The 19,984-nt window shown below is 31.7% G+C and overlaps 2 protein-coding genes across 2 annotated transcripts; both read right to left on the reverse strand.

Annotated features, from left to right (window-relative positions):
* Nucleotides 1-2,467: 2,467 nt before the first annotated feature.
* LOC111704651 (xylulose kinase) lies at nt 2,468-4,500 on the reverse strand. Its single transcript, XM_023476948.1, has 4 exons — nt 4,428-4,500; nt 4,047-4,080; nt 3,163-3,227; nt 2,468-2,673 (listed from the first exon to the last, which is right to left on the reverse strand). Exons 1-4 carry the CDS (start codon nt 4,484-4,486, stop codon nt 2,574-2,576), a joined length of 258 nt encoding a protein of 85 aa, XP_023332716.1. The 5' UTR covers nt 4,487-4,500; the 3' UTR covers nt 2,468-2,573.
* A 469-nt stretch (nt 4,501-4,969) lies between these two features.
* LOC111704650 (xylulose kinase) lies at nt 4,970-14,715 on the reverse strand. The gene is made up of 13 exons (XM_023476947.1): nt 14,534-14,715; nt 13,379-13,454; nt 13,178-13,244; nt 12,473-12,571; nt 11,845-11,954; nt 10,056-10,146; nt 9,501-9,566; nt 9,307-9,433; nt 8,705-8,795; nt 7,233-7,307; nt 5,974-6,115; nt 5,676-5,824; nt 4,970-5,527 (listed from the first exon to the last, which is right to left on the reverse strand). Exons 1-13 carry the CDS (start codon nt 14,669-14,671, stop codon nt 5,481-5,483), a joined length of 1,278 nt encoding a protein of 425 aa, XP_023332715.1. The 5' UTR covers nt 14,672-14,715; the 3' UTR covers nt 4,970-5,480.
* Between the last annotated feature and the right edge of the window lie 5,269 nt (nt 14,716-19,984).

Raw genomic sequence — 19,984 nt, forward strand, 5'->3', positions numbered from 1 at the left:
CTAAACAATGTCGGAAATCCCGAGTTCCGAAGTACAGATAACATAAATACAGGAGAGAGAGAAGGAAAGATAAGGTTGGGTCACAGTGGCGCAACTANGGGGGGGGGGGCAGGGTTCTTTACCCCTCACGTACCTTATCTTTCAAATTTTGTTAGCCCGGCCCATTAAATCTTATTCCTTCTAAAAATGTATGATGAAAAACAGGCGCGCGGATACAAGAGGGGTCAATTGGGTTCGAAGACCCCTCTTCTTGAACAAGAATATTTTTTGACCCATTCCTTTTCTAGAGACTACCTTAAAATCTTACTGTAAAATGTTTCTAGTCGATACTTTAAGGTGCTTTAACAAAACTAACAATTTGTTAAAATAAGCCTATTCTTTGGGAAAAAATGATCTTTGAACTTTTAAATGTGAAAATATAATTTCGTAATTAATTGACAAATCAAGATAGTTTTACTTTTCATCAATCCAATAAATTACGTTTTGACCAGTCCAATGCTGTAAGTTATTGAATATTATGATTTCTTATTTTGAAAATTAAGTTTATGATGATTTTAGCATTGAAGCACATTATAATTTATAGTTTTTAGTGACATTACAGCGACAAAAAACGAAACTATCGTAAAGTCGGGTTTTAAATTTTGTGACATTTGCTGAAAGCATTTTACAGAAGCAAAATTGTACTCTGCTTTGAATTCAAATTGGCATTTGTTTAAAAAATGCATTTTTTACAAAATTCAGAAATGGCTTGAAATGGGTCGTAATGATAAAAATGTAAAAAAAAAAAAACACTAATATAAACGTAAATGAAAATTTTAAACAGATATACATTGGTATTTTCGAAACTAAGCTGTTTTTCTCGAATTCAAATCAAATTACGGAATATGAAAACCATAGATTGATTAAAATAACAGATATAACACTAGATGTCGTCTTTTCAAGATTTATAAGTATTTGGTTCACAATGACCCTGAGGCAGAAGTCCACAGGAGTTAAGCGTAGTCGGTGTAGAACTAGGGAGGGGGTGCAGAGGCGCCATGATCCCCGCAAAAATGATCTCCGAACCTCAGGATTTGCAGAATTACCCCCCAGAAATCGAAATAATTAAATATGTATATAAAATTTCAATCATCATTATACACTATATTAAGCTCTTAAAGTAAAAAGAAAGACAGGGAAAGAACTTAAAATGAAAATGTGTAAAAATGAGAATAATAAATTGAAAACTATAAGCTAAAAAACTCAAAAGTAGGCATTGCTGAAAAATCAAAAAAAAATATTTTGAGAATTTAAATAATTTCTAATAATTGACAACGTCTTAGAAATTTTAAGGTTTTAACTATAATTCTGCAAATCCTGAGGTTCGGAGATCATTTTTGCGGGGATCATGGCGCCTCTGCACCCCCTCCCTCGTAGAACCGGCTCTCGCTCTGTGGAATTACAAGACAGAGAAAGAGCCTGTTCTTCGCCGACTATGCGCAACTCCTTTGGGATTCTGCCTCAGAGTTATTGTGAACGAAATACCATTCTTGAAAAGACGACATAAAGTGTCCTAGCTGGTGTTTAAATTAATATATGATACAAACATTGAAAATCTACAGATTTAAAGAAGAAAAAAAAACACATTTTTTAGTACTAAAAATGTTTGAGACTTTTTTACCATAGCTTGCCAAATTTTTAATATTTTTTTAATTCTGTAAATTGTTTTGAACTCTGATATTCACATAAACATGATTGATGATTGATACCCATCATGCTTTTAAACATTTGATTTTCACTTTATTGTAAATGTAATTTAAGGTAGCCATTTTTTATTTTTGTAAAATATGCATTTCACGTATATGCCTTAAAATTCTGTAAAATGATTTCAGAAAAAAATCACAAAATTTAACACCCCTAATCGATAGTAATTGATGTAACATTTTTTCGGGGGCCTGGCTCCGTCCCCCTGCAAGTTGCAACCCTTACTCGCTCGACGCTTACATGTTTCACTCGGATCAGTTTGGTTTTGCCTTAAAAAGTGCATTTAAATTGACTATTTTGTTCGCAAAATATTATTAATTGATACACAATGTAATTTTTTTATATTTCGGGTTTGTAAGTTCAGTTAAATTAAAAACGTGCTCTCCTGCGAAATTAAAGCTAAAATTGTGATTTTGTTACGCATCTCACTCCCATTTGTATGAAAAATACCAAATATTTTCAAGCAAAATTTGTTAGATGTCATTAAGTATAGTTTTCTATTAGTTAAAAGCAGAATATTTTAGGACGGTAAAGTGAGCTTAAGATCACCCAAAAAAACTTGCAGTTTGGACCAAAAAATTGTGAATCAAACAATTAAATAATTATTAACTCTTCTGGAATACTACAAAAAAGTGGTTGAAAAACTCCAACTTTCTTGAGGTCACAAAGATATAAATAAAATAGATTTTTACATCACATTTTTTAAACAAAATATATTTTCAAAAAAAATATTCATAGTTACAAAAACACCGGGATATAAAAATAGAAATCTAATTTTATTAATTTACAAAATATTGTGTACTCTCTGTACTCCATGTACTCTTTGTACTCTATGTACTACTATAAGACAAATTGTTAAACTTCTGTACAATGGTTTTCTCCAGTTCTCTGTACCTCGCTATCAGAGGACGGTACACAGATTCAGCATCCCTAAACATATATGTACAATCGTACAATTGTACAACTGTACAACTTTACAACATTCAGGGGTGTCGTCGTACATGAACTTGGAAACCGTAGAAAGAATTTTATTTGTTCTATTTTTTTCTGTTTTTCAACTTTCCATCAAATTTCGTTTTGTAGAGTGAATCTATGTAAGAAGGAAGTCACGGGACAAATGTCACAGGAAATAAAGTCATGAGTTTTTAATTTCCTGTGACTTATTTCACTAAAATGGTAGGACTTTCTTTCCTTTGACCTTTCAATTTTAAGTGTTTTATCCACAGGGCCAATTTTTCAGGCCAAAATTTCTAAAAACTTTTTTTCGAGATTATTCTTCTGTTACAACTTACATGTAGGTTAGCGCTATTTAGCACATAGAGTTTCGAACACTAAGCTTTTTTAGACATATATATTATTATGATGATTACAAAATACTAATTTATGAAGTTTGAAAAATGTATTTCATTTTTAGTTTACCTATTTGGTTCAGCCGCGAGAATTTGTGCTTCAGTAATGTCTTGTACAACTTCACTGTACGGTATCTGGGAGTGTACATGATTAGATAAATTAACATGCGGAGTACGCAAAGATATTTGAATACATTAGAGGGTACACCACAATAGTACTTTTGTATCTGTACAGTGTACATATATGTATACAGGGTTACCTACCCACAACACAAATGACTCGGCCTGAAACTCTGTAAATGTGAATGTTTAAAGGGCGAATTTGAAAACACCTCGTAGGCTCGTTGAGGATACTTTAAGTAAGTAATTGGTGCATTCTTTGATGAATAAATGAAAAAATTAAATAAATGTTAGAGAGTAAATTATTTGCGGTATTTTCTTAAATACAAACGTACAAAATCACCTTATGCACGGCCATTTATTTGGTTTATTTTGTCTACTCTCAGTATCGATGGTGTCCTATCCAAAGATTTAGGAAAAAATTTAAAAAGTTTAAAAGGTCCTTTCGGTTAATAATTTTGTTTGGCTTTCTTCTATTAGAAGTCTATAAGTGTAAATACAGGGTTACCCACAAAGGATGAGACTTCAGAGACGATTGTACGGAAATTATTCGATCTATGATTTTACATTCCAGCTTCCCTTCAGCTGTAAACTTATATTTTTCTAAACAAATCTTTCAGCTGCAAGCCATTTAAAGAATATTTTGATGACATAACGTCAAATCAAATCATTTGATTGGTAATTATTTAAAAATATATATATATATATATATATATATATATATATATATATGTCTAAATAAAAAATGAAATTTACAGCAATCCCGAGATTTACTTTCCAAGATTCAAATTTGTGATTTTCTTGTACATCACGTTGTACAAGTGTATTATCTACCTTTTCAGTTCCTCCTTTGTACAAATGTAGTGCTCTGTATACAATAAAACAAATTTAGAAAATAGTAAAAAGCCCTTAAATTAAGAACTCCGGAATTTATTAGAAATTCTAGATAATCTAAAATAAAATAAAGGGTAAAATAAATTATTACTGTTACGACTTTAAGTCCTTGTAGCTCCTCTATTTATAATTTTATCCCTTAATATGAGAAAAGCTTTATTATTTCATTACTTATGAAAAATTCTAAACTGTTCTCTTCTCATTATCTTGTTTAAAGAACAATTATGATTGAAAACATGTTAGCTTTTCTTTACCCTGTCGTCAGATCATTTAAAAAATAATAAATATGTTTTTTTAGAAATGTTCTAAATTTAGTTTTTCCTGTAGGCTCCTCCCGCCGCAGCAGAGTTTACTCCACTCATAGTATACACCCTGTACATCGATACAATTTTAATTATTTGTTGACACCCTGTACATAGGTACAATTTTAATATTTGTTGACAACCTGTACATAGGTACAATTTTAATTATTTGTTGACACCCTGTACATAGATACAATTTTAATTATTTGTTGACACCCTGTACATATGTACAATTTTAATTATTTGTTGACAGAACCTGTACATAGGTACAATTTTAATTATTTGTTGACAGAACCTGTACATAGGTACATTTTTAATTATTTGTTGACACCTTGCACATAGGTACAATATTAATTATTTGTTAACACCCTGCATATAGGTACAACTTTAATTATTTGTTGACACCCTGTAAATAGATCCATTTTTAATTATTTGTTGACAACCTGTACATAGATCCATTTTTAATTATTTGTTGACACCCTGCACATAGGTACAATATTAATTATTTGTTAACACCCTGCATATAGGTACAACTTTAATTATTTGTTGACACCNGTTCTGGAAAAAGTACAAATGAAAGCTGTAACAATGATTTCAGGTCTGCAAAGCAAGGAGTATGAGGATAAGCTAAAAGAGCTTGGTCTTCAATCTTTAGAAGAAAGAAGGATTAGATATGACATGATTCAAGTGTTCAAACTCATGCACAATTATGATGATGTAGACAGGAGACAGTTCTTCCAAACTGCAGGAGAAGAATCAGTCAGGGTTACCAGGCAATCTTCTGATGCATTAAATATACTAACAACCAGATGCAGGACTGAGGTTAGAAGAAATTTCTTCACCAACAGAGTAGCGGAGAAATGGAACAAATTACCAGAATATATCAAAAGATCAGGAAATATTAAAACTTTCAAGTATTTATATGATAAAATACCAGAACAGCAGGAATAAGAAACCTATGAGCAAAATCCTGGATACATAAAGACGTCATCTCTATGCTCCTATCTGGAACTCTGATGACAAATCTACAAGTATTCCCATTTCCCAAGTAAGTAAGTAAACTCTCTTTTTTTCACCTGATCTCCGTTTCTTCGCTTGCAAATTTCAAAACTGGTTCATCTGAATATTGAAAAACATGCTAATATAGATAATACCATATTTTGGCTTTTTGCAAGCATTTTCTCTGCCAATATTATTATATAATATTTGGATACATTATTTTTAAAAAATTATATTTTGGGATATTTTTCACAACTTGCTCAAATACCTGATTTATTAAACCGGAAGTCTCCCTGTATCCCCGCAGGAACTATTTCCGGTAGCGTGAAGTAGAATCCCAGGTTTCCAAAATTACCTCTAGGGGTAGACTCGAGCAGGTTATTGAACCTCGTCCAACAACCACCAGCGTTGGAATCTCTGGACAATCAATCAGAAATTCATTATTTATCTAACCATCTTTTTTCTCCATCTATCTTTCAGATTCATGAATCAATCAATCAAATCAATCAAATCAACTAAATCAATCAAATCAATTAAATAAATCAAATGAATCAAATTAATCAAACCTGAATTTTTCTCTAGTTAAGGACCCATTCTTGTAGCAGAGCATTGCCATGTATGCTGCTGGATCAACTGGATTAGGGAATATGGATCCTGTCAGCTGAGGATTCGGTTCCTTTACCCACACAAATATAGTATCAGATGTTCCTGAACAATCAATCAATCAATCAGAAAATCAATGATCTGACAACAAATCAATCAATTCATTGATCAGTCAATAAATAAATTCATTGATCAGTCAATGAATCAATTTATTGATTAGTTAATAAATCAATTAATTGATCAGTCAATAAATCAATTCATTGATCAGTCAATAAATCAATTGATTGATCAGTCAATAAATCAATGGATTTATCAGTCAATAAATCAATTTATTGATCAGACAACAAGTCTATGCATAAATCAGAATGTTAATTAATGTGTTGAACTAACAAGAAACTTGATCAAACGATAAGTAAGTTATTGTACTGACATCAAATCAATTTATTGATCAGACAATAAATCAATTTATTGATCAGTCAATAAATCAATTTAATAATCAGACAACAAATCAATTTATTGATCAGACAATAAATCAGTTTATTGATCAGACAACAAATCATTTTATTGATCAGACAATAAATCAATTTATTGATCAGACAATATATCAATTTATTGATCAGACAATAAATAAATTTATTGATCAGACAATATATCAATTTAATGATCAGACAATAAATAAATTTATTGATCAGACAATAAATCAATTTATTGATTAGACAATAAATTAATTTATAAATAGGACAATGAAGAAATTATTGATTAATCAATAAATCAATAAATTAGTAGGGCAATCTAAAACAAAAACAAAAGGTTTGTTGAAAAAAAAGAAACTGATTCATTGATCAGACAATAACTCAACTATTGTTGAGACTTTAAAGTCTATTTTTTATTTAAGTATTGTATTGAAACTATTGAATTGTATTATCAAAGAACGAATTTGATGAATTTGAGAGGTCCTGAGATGGAATTTAAAGTATTTGAGCCGCGGATTAAATCCGCCAAAACCCGGTTTAAATCAAGCGCCGGCTTAAATCTTGAAACATTTGATACAATATTAAGTGGAACCAACCATATTTAAACCGTGGAAGTGGAACTACTTAGGGTTCAAATCCTGAATAACTAATCTAAATCCTCATGAATCTTTAATTCAAGCTGTGAACCGCGCGGCGGTAGGCAAAGTTTAACGACATAGCTCAAATTTATTAAATTGTTCCCAGTATACCTAAAGAGTATCCTATGTCCCCCTCATGAAGGCAAAGTCCGGCAAGACTGCTAGGATTATCTCCTGTAAATGCTCCTAAATAAATTTCACATTATGGAATTTTTCATTTAATTTTGTCAACCAAAGTTTTTAAAAGTGTGAGTTTAGATAATAAAATATCAGATTTTAATTAATAACTTTAAGACAGATATTTTAATTTATTTTGTATCTGTATTTTTTAGTTTTTGTTATAACTTCATTTTAACTTTATCGTTAAGATTGCTGTAAACGTTACTTTCTACTTTGCTGCTAATTTAAACGTTAACTTTGCAGTTAACTTAAATTATAAGTTTGTTCTTCACTTTATTTTTAACTTTACTTTAAACTTTCCGGTTAATGTTAATTTAAATTTTGCTATTAAATTAAATTTCAACCTGCTGTTAATTTTACTTGTAACTTTCAAGTTAACTATCCACTTTCCTGTAAACTTTACTCTCGACGTTGCTGTTAACTTTACTCTCGACGTTGCTGTTAACTATAATTCCAACTCTTCTGTTAACTTGCTTTGCTTTTAACTTGAATTTCAACTGTGCTGTCCACTTTGATTTTAACTTGAATTTCAACTGTGCTGTCCACTTTGATTTTAACTTGAATTTCAACTGTGCTGTCCACTTTGATTTTAACTTGAATTTCAATTGTGCTGTCCACTTTGATTTTAACTTTAATTTCAACTGTGCTGTCCACTTTGATTTTAACTTTAGTTTCAATGTTATTATCCACTTTGCTGTAAACTTTACTCTCAACGTTGCTTTTAACTTTAATTTCAACTGTGCTGTCCACTTTGATTTTAACTTTAATTTCAATTTTATTATATCCACTTTGCTGTAAACTTTACTCTCAACGTTGCTTTCAACTTTAATTTAAACTGTGCTGTCCACTTTGATTTTAACTTTGATTATAACATTGATTTTAACTTAAATGAAATTAATTTATTTTAAAAATTGCTGTCCCCTTTTATTTAAACTTTATTGACAACTTTGCTGTTAACTTTACTTTTAACTTTTTTGCCAACTTTGCTGTAAACCTAACTTTCAACTTTTTCTTAACATTACTTTTAACGTTGCTATTAATTTTACTTTTAAATTTTACTGTCAACTTTGCTGCAACTGCTGTCAATTTAATTTTTAACTTTACTTTTAAATTAAAATTTCAAATTTATTGTCAATTTTGTTGTCAACTTTACTGTAAACGTAATTTTCATCTTTCTTGAGCTGAAAACTTTAGAATGGGATATCGTTAATACTTAATCTTGATATTAAGAAAAAGCTTTGATCTCCATATCCACCATTATAAAGTTTTCAGCTCTGTTAACTTTAATTTCAACTTTATTTGTAAACTTTGCTGTTAACTTTACTTTCAACTTACTTTTAACTTTATTTTAACTTTAGTTAGTAGTTGAACTAAAAATGGATAGTTGGACAAATTTTACTTACCTACAATGCATGTAGGGTTGAAACCATATCTTTCCTGCATATATGGAGAAACTGTACCAACAACACTATCTGTAGGGACAGGAGACCCCAACTGTACAATGGTCGGCGTTTATATCAATACCATTAAGACGAATTTTCTTTTAAAGTTTTGATTTTTAACTAGCTTTTTTCAAATTACAATTCATACAAGTAAACAAAGAGAAGCTGTTAATTTTACAGCTTCTCTTTGTTTTAATGTTTATATGTGTATCCATGCTGTTTGAAAGCTTGGTAGAAATAAAAAGTCAAATCAAAAGTCGTCTTCATTGTATCGATATATACGTTGACACTTGACGACTGTATAATAATAAGATTAAAAATTGACCCGAACAGCTAGTTGAATATTTCAGTTAAGATGTTTTTGCTAAATTTTTCATGTTAAACTCTTCATCTCACAAATTGATAATCTTTTTGTTACATATATCAAACATATTATTAAAACTTGCCATTAGCTGTGTTAAACTTTTCATTGAAATAATTGTTAAAGGACAAATAGAATTTTTATTCATCAAACTAGTAACTTTTGAAGAATGTTATATTTAAGAGTTAAATATTCCTATTACCTTGTCTTCTAATCCTTCTCCTAGAAAGGTTAGTATCTGTGGAACCCACTGTTTATTTGTAATATTTAGAATATTCATTCCTGCACCATCAGACCAGTCAATACCAACAACACGCCCAACAAACAGACTAAAGACGACAATTCAAACGTAATAGGTTAAAAAGACGACATTTAATATATTTGTTTAATGATTGCCTGGCTGCAAAGGAAGACACTAGAGAAATTCGTTCAGTGTTATCATAAGCTTCCTGTTTCTCCTCTCTGCAAAAAACTTTTCATTTAGGATTTAAATTTAGGATCTTGGGGGGAGAGAAAGGGCTCTAAATACACACAGGTCTGCCGCTTTAAAATTTGGAAATTGGCGGTACAGTAAACTAGGACCACAAAGGTTGGCCCAGCTCGGATATTCAAATGTACAACGGTTGTGCTTCAATAGACAAATACACATTTATACTATAACCTCATTAATGCAGCTTAATCTTTGACTATGAAAATGTGTCCTAAACATTTTCATAGAAATGTCTGTTATTACAAAGTCGCTATTATTTTTGTTTATAATTATGAAAAGACAAATGAAGAAAAGTTCTACACTTATTTTTTTCCAGTTATACCACTGTTCTGTTTATGTATGTATATATGCTGCATTATATGATTTTTTTGTTCCTTCATTCAGTATCTGAATTTTGTTGATTTTATACAGATTGGCGGATTTTTTCATCCCTTCAAAAAAGATAAGAACTCTTGTGTTACCTGATTTTAGCAATTTGATTTCCGGTGAACCTGTGGTAAGCTCTAGAGCCGGTCAGAGCAGTCAGAGTCTCTGGTCCACCCAGGTGCTCTTCTATATAGATAATAAACAATCAATCAATCATAGTTTTAGGGATGTCAGCTACCCTCCATATATCAAACTCAAGATGAAATTATTTAAACAAGAATAAGCTATGGTCTGACAGCTTGTGTTTAGGGATTTTACAAAACTTCAATATTCTAATGGGACTGTTAGATGTTTAGGAACATTTTTCTCAATAATATTTGTCAATAAATCAATGTTAGAATCAATTATTTCTTTTTTATTATTAAATTGAATTTCTTATTCTTTACGAATTTCTAAAAATTTTCAAATGATGTCTTTTCAATAAAAATTCCAGGAAATCTACAGAAAATGTTGTGAACAATGAGAGATTACAGAAACTGATAACTGAATAAGATTACTTATTTTCGATGATTAGAGTTAATTTTTATTTTCTCAACCTGTTCCTAAACAACTAATTAGTTTACTGTAGAATTTTGGTTACATTTTTTGTCGTCTTTATTTAATAATTTTCAAACAATCGATTCTCCAAACTCAACCACCCAAATGGATGATTTTGAAAGTCAACTTTGCGTTTAAAAAATTCACAATCTTAGATTCTCAGTTCAACTGCCATACATTGCCGGTCACTCCCTTTCAGTTTTAATTGTTAGTAAGCTTTTTTTTGTATTACAAATTTACAAGAAAAGAAAGAGAAGCTTTGTTTCTATGTTTTTGTGTATCTATGCTTGATTAAATCAAAATTCAAATCTAAAGTCATTTTTATTATATTTATATAATTGCATATCACCGTACTAGAGATGACAAAGCTGTTAAGGGTGCCGTTGTAAATTGGGCATAGCCATATTAATATGGAGGATCATTGAACTTTTCATTCGGAAGACATTATATCTGAAAGGGACTGTCAACACAATTCCGTGTGACCCCCAGCCCCAATAAAAGAGTTGCATTCCCTATTCTGTTAATTTCGATCCCTCTCTCCACTGCAGAAATCCGCAACCCACTTTAATAGAACCTACAACTTGATGTTATTTATGTTCAGACAGAAAGCCCTAAAATATATTCATTGTTTTTCTCTTCTCAGACGTCTGTATAGGATGCTCTTGTGAATCGGGCAAGTCTCTCTTTAACTATAGAGAGCTGTGTTTAGGATTCCATCTACAGTCCCTTTAAATATAGATGGATACATGAAGTTAGAAGGAATTGAATATTTGCCACATGCTCTGAATTTCTATATATCTTTGCAACCGAATGTAGACCTAAGTTTGAAATATACAAGGTTTACACCAGCAGGTGGCAAAGATATAGAAAGGGATTACACAATTTGAGTTTTGTAAGATACAATGGATGGATATATATATATATTAGATAGATAGATAGATAGATAGATAGATAGATAGATAGATAGATATATAGATAGATAGATAGATAGATAGATAGATAGATAGATAGATAGATAGATAGATAGATAGATAGATAGATAGATAGATAGATAGATAGAAGATAGAAGATAGATAGATAGATAGATAGATAGATAGATAGATAGATAGATAGATAGATAGATAGATAGATAGATAGATAGATAGATAGATAGATAGATAGATAGATAGATAGATAGATAGATAGATAGATAGATAGATAGAAATAAAGATAGAAAGATAGATAGATAGATAGATAGATAGATAGATAGATAGATATAGATAGATAGATAGATAGATATAATATTACCTAACTGTTGACACTGTTTGTTTGTAGATGAATCCATCCATACTGGGGAATCCGGGATAGAGAATCCGGAACTCAGCTGATCATGGAGAAACCGGTCCGGCTGCAGGTCCCTAGATAGAACAGGACAATTCATGTACTGTACTGTTCCGTGTTGTCTTCGACATGTACATATGATATACTGTATACGAATGCTTTTGTTTCCCAGATTTTGGCAGGTCCTTCAAAATGAACAGAAACCTTCAGTATGAAATTTGACTGTTTGTGCTTTTTTCTTTCTTTGTGTTCCAGCCTTTCGAAGTTTTCAATTTCTATGCAGATTGCAGACTTTCAGTGTCGGAGAAGCATCTACGTATCGGAGAAGCATCTCCGTTTCGGACAAGAATCATTGAATTGGAGAAGCATCTACGTGTCTGAGAAGCATCTACGTATCGGAGAGGCATCTCCGAATCAACTTTAAAACTCTAAAAAAACGATTGCAGCGAGGTACTAAACTCTAAACTTTTAGATTGCTAATAAAGGTCAAATTCCCATTTAAAGGAGTGATCTGTAAAACTGAAAGGAGACTTGAGTACCTGCTCTATATTTAAAGGGAATGCTCGACTGTAGAAATAAAGGGTGTAATGGGTACCTGAGTACCTGCTCAACCCCTGGTCTCCAGTATATAGAACCATGCTGCTGACCTGCTCCACTAATACCTCCAACCCTGCTCAGATCTACACCCTCCACTCTACAACAAAAAATGTTTACAGTTGGGCCCATGAAGCTGTGGAATGAGACATTTCAGCAATCTTATGTAGATTCTTTGCTCTGCAAAAGAAAAGAGTTTTACACAACTTATTTAGTAAAATTGATATGTGTACACAGCACAGTTACTGTATTTAGTGTTCATTGAATTATTTAAAGTTAAGTCTTAATTACGACGGTCGTCTTTCTATTCCACGGTATTATGGGGATCAATGAATTAACGCGAAAACTCTGACTAAAGCTTTAAACAAAGTCGAAAAGGGGCCAAGTCAACATTTTTTTTTAAATTGATATTGATAAAAAAAAAACAAATTTCATGCACATTTTTGGCATCCTAATTTTAAACCTTACAGGGACGGGTCTCAAAGATGTTGTATAGAAGAATATCGTGCCCTTTTCAACATAAAAGCTGTGATTTAAATTACTTCCTTATAATGAAATTATCGTGACAAATTACCTTTTTTTGTTAAATGTAACTCGTTTTTTGTGTCTCCTTTTATTCAAAACAATCACGAACAAATTCTTTTAGAAATTTAAACATAATGTCATAGCAAGGATTTTATAGTTCAAAGGTTGGACGCATTTATACCTGAGCTTTTCTAGAAGAATATCGAGTCCTTTCACCCACATAAGGGTTGGGGCAGTCACAGTACTGCCTGTAAAATGTTAATGTTTATGTTTATATTTATGTTTATGTTTATGTTTATGTTTATGTTTATGTTTATGTTTATGTTTATGTTTATGTTTATGTTTATGTTTATGTTTATGTTTATGTTTATGTTTATGCTACCTGATATATGTACACCCCCCTGGGTTCTGAACTCTGGTAACATACTGTCAAATTGTACAAATGCCTCGGCAACCACCTTTACAGTGAAAATAGCGCTATAGGATTACCAGTAGACTTAAATGATGACCATAAAATATATCAAATATATCGATCAGAGGGTGGAATTTTATCTCTAGCCATGATATGAAAATATTTTGAAGACTTTAAAGAAAGAAATAAACTTGGAGGCGGAACAAAAAATTTAAACTGAAAAGACTGAGATATTCCGAACATTCGTCTCTGATGTCTCATTCTTTGAAAGGAACCCTATGTATACTTTGATGATACTATTGCAACGCCTGCGTTGTCAAAAAAAATAAGCTCAGTTATCACATTAATCATTTAAAGGGTTTAAAAGAACAATGTTGACAACTCCTCTTATGACAGTGAAAACTAAAAAACAGCGGAGTTCTTGTCGTCTTTTTCTTAAATTAAGAAATGTTGCTAAGAATTTTTGATTTGCAAAAAAGTACAAATAAAAAGATCAAATCCTTGGTGTTTATTATGAAGGAAAGATATTAGAGTTTACCTGAATCTCTATGTTAAAGACGACATTATTGTTTAACTGAAGCTCCGTGTTGAGGACAACATTTTAGTTTTACTGAAGCTGTGTGTTAAAGACGACATTAAAGTTTACCTGAATCTCCGTGCTGAAGACGACATTATAGTTTACCTGAAGCTCCTTGATCAAGTCGACATTATAGTTTACCGAAAGCTCTGTGTTGAAGACCACATTAAANTGTTGAAGACCACACATTATAGTTTACCTGCAGTGTAGCTCTGTGTTAAAGACAACATTATAGTTTACCTGCAGTGTAGCTCTGTCTTAAAGACAACATTATAGTTTACCTGCAGCTCTGTGTTAAAGACAACATTATAGTTTACCTGCAGTGTAGCTCTGTGTTAAAGACAACATTATATTTTACCTGCAGTGTAACTCTATGTTTAAGACAACATTATAGTTTACCTGCAGTGTAGCTCTGTGTTTAAGACAACATTATAATTTACCTGAAGCTCTATGTTCAATACGACATTATAGTTTACCTGAAACTCTATGTTAAATACGACATTATAGTTTACCTGAAACTCTGTGTTGAAGACGACATTTTAGTTTACCTGAAGCTCTGTGTTGATAACAACAGCTTTGATCTGCTGTGTACTGAAATCCAGACCAATAAACAAGTCAGGAGGGTTTTCATCGTCATCCATACTGAAAAAAGGAGAACATTTTATATGAATTGTTGAAAAGCCCATTTCATAGAAAAATCTTTAATTAATTGTCTTCAAGCCTCCTGATTCGCATGTTGATTTTAAATTCTTAATTGACTTTTGGGATTTCATAAACCAAAAATCATATTTTATCACTTTGTTCAATTAATTGGAATTAAGACTGTTATTTTTGTTTTTCAACACCTCACTAATTTTTAAAATTATTAAGAACATTCCAGTTTTAGAAAAATAAAGTTTAAACTAGGTCATTTTTAGACTCATGTTTTAAAGGTACCAGCTGCAGTATTCTACAAAAATATTTTTTTTAGAAAAGAAGTTATGATCACAGATCAATTGAATAAATGAATACATGAAATCTATGCACTGAACCCAATTTTAACCCAAGTTTTTTGTTGATTTTCTGGTTTGAGTAATTGTAAGTCTTCATAAAATATAACAAAAAAATTCTGAAAAGTAATTTTTTTTTAATTTTTCGACGATGAACTGTAAACTACTTTAAGAGATACAAATTTTTATCATGCCATTAAAGTCAAGTATAAAAATTAAAAATCAATAGTCAGAGGCAGAAGGCTCAGAGCCAGTTTCACGGAGGCTAGGAGGTCATTATGCGAATCTGGAGGCTTAAAGACTATTTCCTATGTCTCCATGGCTGTGAACATGCGAACATGTGTACATGTGAAAAATAACTATTTTACGAAGTTTTAATTTTTTATCTTAACAGAAGTTTAATCTTCAAAATTTATTATTTGTTTTTTTAATGTAGTTTTTTTCCAGCCTCTTCCCTACAGGAAAGGGGTGGGGTGATTTTTTGGACAAGGAAAATTTTTCTAAAAGTTTAAACTGTCCTTGAATTCAACGAATTCCCCAAGTACCTAAACCATTTATCTGAATTACCGTCCCAATGCTATAATTAGTATTATAGTAGATAGTATCTTTAAAATAGATGTAGATAACTGTGCTAATATATTCTACATAATTATTAAAATAATAATGGTTCACTGTGTAAAGTGTTACTTTGTCAAAAATACTATGTTTTTTTATATCACTGTGGCAATAATATCATTTCTATACAAATATCCATCAGAAGATTTAATTAAACCACTGTGATGTCGATTGTTTGTGTTAAATCACTGTCTGTTGACTTGATATATAAATGTTCACTGATACAATGTTGTTTCCTCACAAATATAGTCATAATATACAGGGTGTCCCACATTATATTGGATCGTAAATGGCTCCAAATTAAGATTTTCGGGACTAATTTTAAGTATTAAGATAAATGAATCATTTTTAAAATTTGTTTAAGGGCAGTATACAAATTTTCTTGTAGAAAGTACTACATCTTTTGATTAAATGCTAGCATTTTGGCGTTAAAGCTTGGAGACAATCCAATATTATATGGGACGCCCTGTACAAAACAGCTTTAGAGCCAGATTGTCAAAAGCATATTTTTAAATTAATTAGGATGCCTAAAAACTATCTTTTTCTTTGAAATTTATTTTTCTGTTTTTTGTATTTCAAAGTTAAAATTACAATACTTAACAAATGATAAGAATAAATTATTTAATGTTGCTATGAATGTAAACAAACTGCAGATGTGTTCGATATACTTATTATATATATCTACATATCATATGTGTATATAAATATATATATATCTACATATCATATGTGTGTATACATATCATATGTATAAATATATACTAATATTAATAAACAACAGAAAATGTTCTAGGCTTATTTTAAGAAGACATATCACATGTCTATTTATCTTTATAATTTTAATGTATTGCACTATATCAATATTCCATTATTTTGTAAAATACTAAACTAGAACATTGGTGTACAGTTAGTGTACTGGTATAAATGTGTACTACTGTACTATTAAATAGGATGTACAGCAATTGTACTGGTATACGTGTTTACTACTGTACTAGTACAGTTAAAGCAGGTGTACAGCGTATATTGTACAGTTAAATCATGTGCACAGTGTAAACTGTAAATTTAAATCAGGTGTACAGCGTATACAGTACAGTTAAACTGGTGCACAGCATATAATGTACAGCTAAATAGGTGTACAGCGTATACTGTGCAATTTTATCAGGTGTAACGTTTAAACTGTACAGTTAAAGCAGGTGTACAGCGTATATCGTACAGTTAAAGCAGATGAACAGCGTATACTGTACAGTTAAAGCAGGTGTACAGCGTATACTGTACAGCTTAAAAAGTGTACAGCATATTCTGTACAGTTAAAGAAGGTGTACACTGTACAGCGTATACTGTACAGTTAAATTATGTGAACAGCGTATTCTGTACAGTTATATAGGTGTGCAGTGTATACTGTACATTCAAATCAGGTATACAGCGTATACAGTACAGTTAAACTGGTGCACAGCATATAATGTACAGCTAAATAGGTATACAGCGTATACTGTACAGTTAAATCAGGTGTACACCGTATACTGCACAAACAGGTGTACAGCGTATACTATACAGTTAAAACAGGTTTGCAACGTATACTGTACGTTAAAGCAGGTGTACATCGTATACCGTACAGTTAAATCATGTGTACAGCGTATACTGTCAGTTAAAGCAGGTGTACAGCGTAAACTGTACAGATGGTTGATTATATAGAACACTCTACACACTCCAGTAACTCACTACCTACTATGGACACCACCTCCACTCCTAATCTATCTGTCTATCTATCTATCTATCTATCTATCTATCTATCTATCTATCTAGTATATTCCCCGCCGGACGTGAAACCTCTTCCGTCCTTCCTTCATTTATCAATTCATTCTCACACTGCTTTAGTGCTGAACCATTCTCAGATATCAATATCATTTTATGTAAGAAGATATACATAAATTACGGATTCAACAAGCTTACATTTTTTTAATTTGTTTCCTTTATTTAAACTTTTCTCTTATACATTTAGTCTTTAATGCAAACATTAATCATGTCTGTATTATATATATTCTCTTTCTATTTATCTATCTATCTTTTTCATGTTATAACACAGTTATCAAGTCCCTGATCTTTGTGATCTATCACATATATCCATCTGTCTATCTTTCCATGGATCTATCTATCTATCTATCTACCTATCTGTATATCTATCTATCTATCTATCTTCGTAGTTTGGAGTATGCTCGACTAGGTTAGAGTTATAGGTTGGAGTAGGTTGGAGTAGATGGGAGTAGCTGGGAGTAGGTTGGAGTAGATGGAAGTAGGTGGAGTTTGTTGGAGTTGTTGGGAGTAGGTGGGAGTAGGTAAGAGTAGGTTGGAGTTTTTGTGTGTAGACTGGAGTAGGTGGGAGTAGGTGTAGTTGGCAGTAGGTTGGAGTATGTGGCGTAGGTTGGAGTAAGTTGGAGTAGGTTCGAGCAGGTGGAGTAGGATGGAGTAGGTGGGAGTAAGTTGGAGTAAGTGGGAGTAGGTTGGAGTAGGAGAGAGTAGGTGTGAGTAGGTGGAGTAGGTTGGAGTAGTTGGGAGTAGGTGGGTGATGGTGGGAGTAGGTATGAGTAAGAAGGAGTAGGTGGGAGTAGGTGGGAATAGGTGGGAATAGGTGGGATAGGTGGGAGTAGGTGGGAGTAGGTGGGAGTAGGTGGGAGTAGGGGGAGTAGGTAGGAATAGGTGGAGTAGGTGAATTAGGTGAGATTAGTTTGAAGTAGGTGGGATTAGGTAGGAGTATGTGTGAGTAGGTTGGAGTAGGAGGAAGGAGGTGGAAACAGGTGGGAGTGCGTGGGAGTAGGTGGAGTAGTTGGGAGAAGGTATAGGAGTATGTGGGAGTAGGTGGGAGTAGGTGGGAGTAGGTGGAGAAGGTTGAAGTAAGTTGATGTAAGTTTTTTAAATAAATAAATAAATAATGATTTATTGCGATAAAATCAAATAGTAATTACTATTCACAGTTAATTATGAAACAAAAAGATTATCGGTTCTGCAGTCTCTGGATATGTGGAACGCAAATTTTCTATATTTTTCTGTCCTGACATGATTAACACGATACTGCTCCTGGTGGCGTAGTTGATGTTCATATGGGTGAACTGCAGCAGGGAAGAGATGACGATGTTTAGAAGATTTAATACATTTCTTTGCAAATTTTGTGGGTAACCCTGTATATTTGCGTGCAAACCGTCGTTTTAAATGTCGTCGTGTTTACTCCAATATTTGAATTTTTTCACTGCATTATTGTAAAATGAAACACTGCAGAAAAAGAATATTTCAACTAATTAAACACACTGCTTCATTAAACATAAATTGTACTCACAAACAGAATATTTCCCAAGAAACATGACAGTTGGTGAATAGTTTGGAATGTCTTCTTCCATATACTGTATTAGATATAAAAGACTTTTTGCAGTTTATTTAGTTTAAAAAACTTTACTTAAATATAGTTTACTTAGAAATCAATTTTACTATAATATGGATGCCATAAAATATTTATTATTATTCTCTTTGGTAACAAACAACTTGACATATTATGGAAGAAGACATTTTAAACTATTCACCAACTGTCAAATCTTAATTCTTTGATCTGTAAATTAAAGATAAAAAGTTTAAAGGGAACTTTCGCCGATATCTTTATTCAAGAAACATGGTCATCGTTGTATGTAACAATACAATGAAGACGACATCCCTTTCCCATTTTATTTCTACCAAGCGTTTAACCAGCATGGATAAACTCTTGAACATGGAAACATAGACACGCTGTCAATTAACAGCTTCTCTTTCTTTACTTGTAAATTTTAATTTGAAAAACGTTGGTTAGAAATAAAATGCAATTGGAATAGTCGTCTTCATTGTATTTATATAAACGCTGACAACTGTAAAAACGTCGAATTCATGATTCTCATTGATATACGTTTATCTTTATACAAAGATGCCACGTGAAACTATAAATTAAATTGCAAGTTTAAAGTTAGATTGAAATCTAAATTGTTTAAATCATAACTCTTTCTAAATTGCAATTTAGAAGAACAAAAATGTGTCAAATTTCTAAAATGTATCCAGATAAGTCTGCCTTATACTTGTACATAATATCAAAACTAGAGGAGCTACGAGGTCACAAAGTCGTTCCAATAAAGGTGCAATAAAATTACCTGCTCCTTCTATCTTTTTCACAGTGATGCTGTATAGGCCGGTTTCCAGCGAAGGAGAACTTTCGCGAAAAAATGCGAAAATTCCCGTTCGTTTTTCGCAAACTTTTTGCATTTTTTCGGAAAACTGAAATTTTTCCAAACAATTTTCGCCAAAAATAATTTCGCAAAGAAAAGTGTCGTTGCTGCAACAATAAATTACGCAAAATACTTATGGAATTTAGTGCTTTGAAAGCTC

The sequence above is a fragment of the Eurytemora carolleeae genome, unplaced genomic scaffold, assembly GCF_000591075.1.
Source record: "Eurytemora carolleeae unplaced genomic scaffold, Eaff_2.0 scaffold31, whole genome shotgun sequence".
NCBI lineage: Eukaryota > Metazoa > Arthropoda > Copepoda > Calanoida > Temoridae > Eurytemora > Eurytemora carolleeae.

Coding starts and splice junctions, on each gene's coding strand:
- LOC111704651 (XM_023476948.1), bottom strand. CDS start 4,486: ATGTACAGGGTGTATACTATGAGTGGAGTAAACTCTGCTGCGGCGGGA. Junction 4,081..4,427: donor GCGGCGGGAGGAGCCTACAG/GAAAAACTAAAT, acceptor TATTGTATACAG/AGCACTACATTTGTACAAAG. Junction 3,228..4,046: donor ACAAAGGAGGAACTGAAAAG/GTAGATAATACA, acceptor GTACACTCCCAG/ATACCGTACAGTGAAGTTGT.
- LOC111704650 (XM_023476947.1), bottom strand. CDS start 14,671: ATGGGCTTTTCAACAATTCATATAAAATGTTCTCCTTTTTTCAGTATG. Junction 7,308..8,704: donor CAACCCTACATGCATTGTAG/GTAAGTAAAATT, acceptor AAATTTATTTAG/GAGCATTTACAGGAGATAAT. Junction 6,116..7,232: donor GGACATAGGATACTCTTTAG/GTATACTGGGAA, acceptor TTGATTGTTCAG/GAACATCTGATACTATATTT.